Source organism: Porites lutea, chromosome 5 (genome assembly GCF_958299795.1).
Source record: "Porites lutea chromosome 5, jaPorLute2.1, whole genome shotgun sequence".
Classification (NCBI taxonomy): Eukaryota; Metazoa; Cnidaria; class Anthozoa; order Scleractinia; family Poritidae; genus Porites; species Porites lutea.
Genome location: NC_133205.1, coordinates 44,903,383 through 44,911,877, shown reverse-complemented (window position 1 = coordinate 44,911,877; position 8,495 = coordinate 44,903,383). Strand labels below are relative to the sequence as shown.

The window sequence follows — 8,495 nt, the reverse complement described above, 5'->3', positions numbered from 1 at the left end:
CTTCATCGATGTTAAGTTCATTTTCCATAGTGCACGTTTAGGGTTATTCAGCTCCGCAAATACTCTATAGCAGATGTCACCCTTCGAGTTGTCTTCTTACTGTTCTTGCCATGTTTTTAGCTATTATTTCGCCTAGTTCTTACTCTTGAAATGAGTGAAATGTCCACAAACAAAACAACTCAACCTCGTCCCCGGGTCTTCTTGGTTAACAGTGCATTAACCCGCAAGGAATCTGCACTTTTCACGTCATCGGTTGATTAATCGCAAAATTCTTCCAAATTTGGTCATCAGTAACTGGTTATGGAGAATTATGCGTGTGCTTTTAGCCAATAAGAATCGGGGAAATATTTTGAATGAATAATAATAGATGTTAAAGCGAGATAAGCGTAAGCCACGGGCATTATCTGAATTCTAAGAAGATGGATCTTGAAATTGATTTTTAAAGTTAAAGCGGGGGGGGCGGGGGGGAGGAGGGAAGGTGTCTCCAAGAAAATCTGTGGTACAGTTCGCCTGCCAGTACGACGTCACGTCTCGCCTCAGTGACTTTCAAAATGGCGAGAAGTGTTCATCAAAGAGACGGATAAAAATTTTGATTTTAGGGACTGGTCAAAAAGTATGGGGGGGGGGGGTGGGCCGGAGCATTTGGAAATGTGGTTGATAAAAAACACATGACCCACCCCCTCCCTTCGGCACAAAAATGACTGACCCAACCCTAACGCAAGGTTGGAAATTGCATGACCCACCCCCTAGTTAAAACATGGATGTTTGGTTTCCTCTTAATAATCCAATAAAACCTTGTTCTGTGCATGACAAAATTTGTTGATACACTGCTACAACCAATAAATCATACCTATTACTGAAAAGACAGATGTGAAAAACTGAACATTCCTTGTTTCGATGGACGTTATGAGTCTTGACACAAATATACAGCAAAAAGAGGGTATATTGAAATTGTCTGTCACACAGCATATGAAAATTTCTACAAAGACAACCCATTCCATTCGAGTTTCAGTCTATCACTAATTTAGATGTATTTAAGGTTAAAATAATGGAAAACTAAGTTTTAGATATTTGACATTGTAAATTAAGCTGAAAAGCCTTTTTAAGGAGATTAATAAAGTTATTATTATTATTATTATTATTATTATTATTATTATTATTATTATTATTCCTACACATTACTTGCCGGAAATGCTTAGATTAATTGATCCTCAAAGAAAATTTCCACTTCAATAATGAAGTCATTACCATTGGCACGTGCTTTTCAATGTTTTTTTTTACATTCGCGCTCGTTTCCACTTCGAGTTGATTGGCGGAAATCTCACAGCTGAGTCGACGGGGAGCCACAGGGAGATTGGAGGTGGAATTCAAATTCCATTCCTTTTCCAGGGGCCCGTTTCTCGAAAGTCCAGATAAAAAACGGGCCCGGTAAGCTGTCTCCGTTTACATTAAAGATCGAGGTTTCAATAGTTTTGCATCTAACGTGATAAAACTGTCTGTTAATGAAACTAAATGGAGTAGTTTGCTAGCCAGGACCCGCGCTCTTATTCTTTATATTTCGATTTGAATTTTTGATTTCGGGCCCGTAAAGTTACCGGGACTTTCGAGAAACGGGCCCCAGTCCCGCCGCCAGAGCGCCCCGGAGAGCTTGCTCGAAGGCTATGAAAATAATGAATACCCGTGTATCACGCTTATCTTGGTTTACACTCTAACAACAGAAAGTAACCTCATTGGTTACCTCTGTCATAAGCATTCAGGCCACTCCCGTGTTTTACGCTTATCCTGCAGTACACTCTAGGATCAGCAACAGTCTTCAGTAGCTTTTACAACCAATGGTTTCCACTTTCCGATGTAAACGATGCAACAAATAGTAGTATTACTATTACCAGTTGTTGTAGTTGTTGCTTTAGTAGCAAAAACATTGGAAAAATGACACAATTTGGTGGTGAATGAAGTAGGATATATTTTACTGCGGGTCTATGAGCTTGTTTAACGTGAACAGCGCGCTTGCTTTTCATAGACGTCTTTTACTTTAAAGACCGAAAGTTGAAAGGGAACTAAAATTTTGGGAAAGATCATCATCGTCGTCGTTGTAGTCGTCGTCATCATCATCATCGTTATCGCTTTTTTTTTCTTCATCAATCAAACCCATCATCATCATCGTCATCATCACCACCACCACCACCATTATCATTTGCAGAGAGTATTGTAAGAATACGGTTAGGGAATGTTTAGAGCTGATCACCCTCATGTTACTTGGGCATAGCATCAAGGGTTTTATTATATTAAGTAACAGTTTATATATGTTACTTTTTCTGAGATATTTTTTTCTTTCTTTCTTTTCATTCATCACAAGTTATTTTTAAATCACGTGGTCTAGCTCGTTTAGTTCTTATCCTCCCTCTTGTCCTTTCTCCCGGCCCTTATTGAAAATGACTTAAGTGCAGGGGCGGATCCAGGATTTTTTTTAGGAGCGGGTGCACTCGTCTCTTGCTCTACTTCAACACCAATAAACCACATAGGTTTTTTTTTGCAGAATACCAGTTGTATTAGAAAACCATAGGTCATCTCGAGGGGGGGGGGGGGGGGTGCGCACCCCCTGCACCCTCCCCCTAGATCCGCCCCTGAAGTGAAATGAAATGGAATTGTTTGTTATGAGTATTTTAAACACTAATGACCTCCTGTGAAAGCTTTTAACCCAGAAGTCATTTCATAAGTATAGGTGGAGTATGATCGTCCTGTTGTTGACAATGACTGACGTTTCGACAACAAGTGCAGTAGTCATCTGCAGGGTCAAAGTAAGTTGTATCACGTCCGTTACTACCGCACGGGTTGTCCAAACGTCAGTCACTGTCAACAACAGTCCTATTCAGGACTACGTTCACCCGGACGATCATGCATACTCAACCTACTTTCTAATGATTTCCTGTTACGATCTGAGCCAAAAGAGTTTGCATACATTTCTGGAGGATGCACTTCTCCTCTCCATCTCCTGTATCACAGTAGGGCATGAATTTGCTTGAACCGCGTGTTAACTTCCAATCCTTGGCATGTTGGCATACGAGCTGCCAGATTGAGACGGTCTTAAGAATACTGGCACGGAATGAAGAACAGAGATACCATTCAGATAAAAAAACCATGTCACCCACCATATAGACAAATGAGGCTAACTCTGAAAAATCTACTGTGGACTCAATCCTTGTGTTTAACATAAAACTGAACAAAATTCAACACCCTTTAAAGAATAAATTTTTAAATAATTAATATCATTCTAAAAATGATTATCTTTGCAAGCAGGAAAACTTTTGAACTTCCGCAATAAATTTAACTTTTTTTTTACATTTGTTGTGGTTTATTCATAGCTGTAGTTGATACTGAACAGTGTCTTTTTTGGGAGGCCCTATATCTTGACGGTCACTGCTTTGGCTCATTAATGATTGGAGCTCTTTCATGAGGACCTTGCAGCACTGTTCAACTGTGTCCCGTATAACTGGGATCTCTGATGGTTCAAAACTGCTCAGGACATATGCTGTCACATGATGTCTGTTATTAGGTCTTCCTATTCCTACTCGCACCCTTTTTGGGGTCTGAAAATAAACAAGCAAATTATAAGTAATACGTAAATTAAAAAATCATTTATCACCATTATGTAGGTGCCTTAAATCAACATAAAAATAACAGTTATACTAGCAGTAACCAAAGGTTAGGAAGTGCAGGCAAACATGTATTGGTACGTGTACCTTAAAGATGCAGTTGATGTTGAGAACCACTTTCACAATTTTGTACATGAATCTGACAAAGCCCTTTAAGTTCCAGTGTCAACAAAAGGAATCACAGCAGATCGTGAACATGGACAGTGAATTGAACAACACATTAAACAAGACTAATATTGAAGTCAATGCTTTGATTTTACAGTGGCTTAGATACAATTATCCTGCCAACGATGAAAAGTGAAGAGAGACAGCTGTATTACCTTGTAGCTTATTACGTTGCAATCACTAGCATCTTAACGAAGACTCGTCCTGCACTAAGCTGCAATCAAGCTCTAATTTATTTCCCTTGGTACAGGTTTCTGGCCGGCAAGATGAATAGAGAAGTCTTGCATTTAGTACATAACGGGTATACCTGAATTTAATAAGTGCATTTTTGCGGAATCAAATTAACATTATTGCGTCACTTGCATCTGAATTCACGTAATTACTGTGACATCAACTGGACCTTAGATTCTGCACCAGGGCCTTTCACGGCCACATACCACACATATTAGTATACAGAACATGGGCACCCCAAGAATGTGGTCAAATTTTGGAAAAACCACACTAAAAGTTAATAAAGTGCTGCTGACCAAGATTATTCTGTGGGCTCCGCTTGACGCCCACCATAACAATAACATTATTATCAATCTATCTTACATCACATCCCAGTGACGCAATTGCTGATCTAACACCATTGTGTCCTCTGAAAAAAGAAAAATAAATAGTAAAAAATTTGAACTCTTGGAAAGTTACATGTTAAGGTACAGGACAGTTTCTATTTCACATGGCAGGGGTAAAAATAAATAATATGAAAAAAAAATTAGTGACATCCACATTGAGTAAATACGAATGTGAAGGGCTGCAAGAAAGCACAACTTACCATCCCCCCTTACATGTACATTGAACTGTATTGCAGAGTTGTGTCAATAGTTGTTTTATTGTGGAACCAGATATAAACCCTTCTGCCCATAATAATAGTTTGTTTGATCTATGCAAACATTTTGCTGAAATAGCTACATTTGAATAAGTTTCTGCCTATAGATTCAAAAGTTTGAATGATTGATGAATCATATCACCATCATGGAACTCTGTCTAGTAGTAAAGCCTAGGTTAATAAAATCACAAGACCTCATTAAGCATACAGAACAGTGCATGGTTATTATAGACAGTCAAAGAAAATCTTAATATTTTTATGTCCAAGATAAATTTGCACACTAGTTTTTAAGGTACATGTAATTTTATTTTAAGGTGAAATTCTTTTTTTTTTTTTGAAGTTAGCACACTGTGACACACAGCTTGCATATGACAGTACTATGTGCATTCAAGTGGTTCTGGTAGTCAACTTTCATCTTATAAATAACTTATACATTGCAACCAAGGGGAAATGCCTGTCCATAATTATCATCCATGTCTCTGTATTAAACAGCAGGCTCTCAGAAAAAAATAAAAACATCAGGGGCACAGGGTGCAAAAGAAGTCAGTTTTACAGCCTGCCATTCAGGCAAGCTGTAGCTAGCACGTACAAGCCCACAAGTCATTTCAACTAGCCCCCAAACCCTTTTTGATTAGCAGGATTGTTATCTCTCTGTAATTTGAATTTCCCCAAAAAACAGCACTTGCCCATCACGCAAGTTAAGAACAAAAACCACTAGCCCAATAGCAAAATCTCGCACTTGCCCCGGGCTATCGGACATGACTTTCTTAGCAAGCTGGGGGCATATACTTTATCAATCTGGAGACTAAAGCAGACATTTTTTAAGAGAAAACGTTGTTAAATTTCTTAGCAGAGGCTGTAACAAGTCCATCCTAAAGAAACTTCACTATCAGCCACCCCAGCCTCAGTCTAGAATAAAGCTACCTTTCAAGAATGGTTCTTGAAGTACAACAATGGAATCTGTAACTTACTTTGTACCAAGGCTTTTAGTTCTCCACTGAACCAAGTGGACTGAACATTAGACAAAACATGACAGAACCCTTGAAAGGACATTATTTTGCTGTTTCTGTTGGGTTTTTGATGGTACTTGATATTCAATAATAGACAGTGTGTAGATAAGCAGTGTCTGTAAAGCAGGGTTGACACTTGGGACAAAAAGCTGTTCATTACAGCATATACAAATGTCTATAATGCAGGCTGGGTTCCAATGTACTTACAAATGAAGAGTCTGCAGGCTGTAATAAAATTATACTACATGTAATGTACTTACCCTGCACTACCTCCATGTTTTAAACTGAATTTCCCAACAGGCTTATCAAGGTCATCATGCACAAGAATGACATTGCAGGGATTCACATTAAACATTGCAGCTGGAAAAAATAATATATATACACACTGTTATAATTATTACAGACAAAACACCCAAGCGACTGGTCTCCGCGACATGTATAATGTATTCTACAGATTACTATCAACGACTCAGTTCAACAAGCTGGTTTACTACTTTAGAACAAATGCCACTGAATCGTAGTCAATAGTTACCAGAACTGCAGAAACGACTTATTGACAGAATTGAGCAAAACCAACTACAACAGAACAACATGACAACTGACAATTTGAATAACAATAAATCACTGTTTAACTGTGACAATAGGCAAAATGCACCAATAAGATAACCAGTCTTCATAGCCAAATTAATGTTCTTTATGGCTTAATTGACAAACGACCAATAACATTGTGACTTAATTGACCAATCAGGTCAATAACCAGAGTTTAATACCATCAACAGACGTGAGAGAACTCACTTTGATGACTACAGCACTGGTTGTCAAAACGTCAGTCATTGTCATCAGGCAACAACACTCCTATTCAGGACTACCTTCACCCGGACAATCATGTTTCACCTAAAAAATTACTGCTGGGTACAAACCTTTCACAGTCTTATTATAATATCATTATTATTGGTAAGTACGCACCGGTCCTTGAAATGCTTTTGCCATTTACATTCATTGCCAGAGTAGGTTTCAACATTATTAACTGACGATTATTCACTTTTGTTACAGCCACGTGACCCAGTGATCTTCTGTTAAATTGCCAAGATGCACCCAGCTGTTGGCTTAGACAGTCAACTACAAGCATCCCTACACTGTGCCTTGTATTAGGCAGGGTGTAGTTACCTAAACCAACAACCTGCAGAACCAACAAAGAAAAACTCGGTGACACAAACTTTCATGGGTTTATGGTAAAGTTGCCCGAAAGTCATCTCGCCTGAAGTTGTGTCATTTAAATCAGAGTTATGTCACCCAAAATTTTTAGTCAAGTTGCCTGAAATGCTAAATATGTGGCTCGAAACTTCATCTTGTTGAACAACATCCTTGCATCCTTATTACACATTTATTGCACTTGTTCTGTACCATCGAAGATTAAAGAATGTGATACAGTACTCACTGATCACCCTTGTTTCATTGCTCATCAATGGTTCAAGAGCGAGATATATTACACATTTATACTGCTTGTTTCATCTCATCATCCCTTAAAAAATAACGTATGTTACACATTCATTCCCCTTGTTTTGTCTCCTTATGGTTTAAAGAACAAGATACTGACACTCTTTATTCAACAAAAAATAACTTTGTTTCTCTGCGCACTATCACCTGAAAAAAATTAAGGGGACATGTCCACTCAGCATTTTGGGCAACTTAACTCTGGTATCAGGTGGCACAACTCCAGGCCACTTGACCAGTTACAGTGTACCTTTCATTAATGCTGAGAAATTCAACAGAAGTTTATCAAGAAGATTGCTAATAAATAGCAACAAACTACCATAAAAACTGGCAAAAGTTTAAGGATGGGTAACAATTATAGGTATACTCGTAATGATAATCATTTGCTAAGGAAAACAGCATTTGAACTATGCACTAGAAATATTTCTGGATTTTTTTTTTAAGTCAGCCATTGCATTTAAGTTGTGGTTTTGTGACTTGCTCCTGAATTAATTACATCCTGATCTTTTATGTGAATTATCATGACAGTCAGTGAACAGCAGTGGCAGGTCTACAGTTTGTATCGAGTATCCTGGGCAAGCTGGGCCCCTATTTACAGCGTGTCACAAATTGATCGAAATTGATCATCAAAAATGTAATTGATTAATCGATAGTATTCGATAATACTCGATATTTGTTGATTGATTAGTTATAATAATCGATAAAAATCGATAATCACAAATTTGCCTAGATTCACTCTTTTTTTTTTTCATTCAAAGCTGTACTAGCGAGCGGTATGTTGATTTGTTGAGTGGTTATGTTTTTTATGTTTTCTACATTTTTCGATCAAAATCGATAAAATCAATCATTTAAATACAGAAATCGATAAAATCGATAATCACAAAAACTCGACCGATCGATTTTCGATATTAATCGATATCGATTTTAATCGAGCATCGAAAATATCGATTTGTAATATTCAAGGCTTTCAGAGTTTTACCTCATTTTTAAATAATTATTTTTAATTATAAATCAATTTTTTAAAAATTCTCTTAGATTGTACTTTAACTTACTCATCTGTGTTAGAAACCAAAAGCTTCATAATTGAGCTAACAAATAAAATAACTTGCTGATCAGCTGAAACAGCGACATAAGAGTACAAACACATTTACCATTGCCCGTAATTTCTTTGCTTCGGTGGCTTGAGCTTGACTTAAGTTCCTTTGGCAGATAAATTTGAACGGCTTTGATGTATTTAGTATCCCTGAATAAATGGGAAACACTCGTTCAAGCATAGTTCTGGACCTAACTGCCATCGTACAA

General features: G+C 37.7%; 1 protein-coding gene across 1 annotated transcript; it reads right to left on the bottom strand.

Moving 5' to 3' along the window:
* Window positions 1-3,295: 3,295 nt before the first annotated feature.
* Window positions 3,296-8,495, bottom strand: LOC140938695 (peptidyl-tRNA hydrolase-like). Its single transcript, XM_073388194.1, has 5 exons — window positions 8,345-8,495; window positions 6,666-6,879; window positions 5,960-6,059; window positions 4,413-4,458; window positions 3,296-3,587 (listed from the first exon to the last, which is right to left on the bottom strand). The coding sequence occupies exons 1-5, from the start codon at window positions 8,486-8,488 to the stop codon at window positions 3,357-3,359; spliced, it is 735 nt and encodes a 244-aa protein (XP_073244295.1). The 5' UTR covers window positions 8,489-8,495; the 3' UTR covers window positions 3,296-3,356.

Excerpts from the sequence above, each read along its gene's own strand:
- LOC140938695 (XM_073388194.1), bottom strand. The coding sequence starts at position 8,488 with ATGGCAGTTAGGTCCAGAACTATGCTTGAACGAGTGTTTCCCATTTAT. Across the intron at positions 4,459-5,959 it reads AAACATGGAGGTAGTGCAGG|AGGACACAATGGTGTTAGAT; the intron begins GTAAGTACATTA and ends TTCTTTTTTCAG. Across the intron at positions 3,588-4,412 it reads TTGCGTCACTGGGATGTGAT|ACCCCAAAAAGGGTGCGAGT; the intron begins GTAAGATAGATT and ends GTTTATTTTCAG.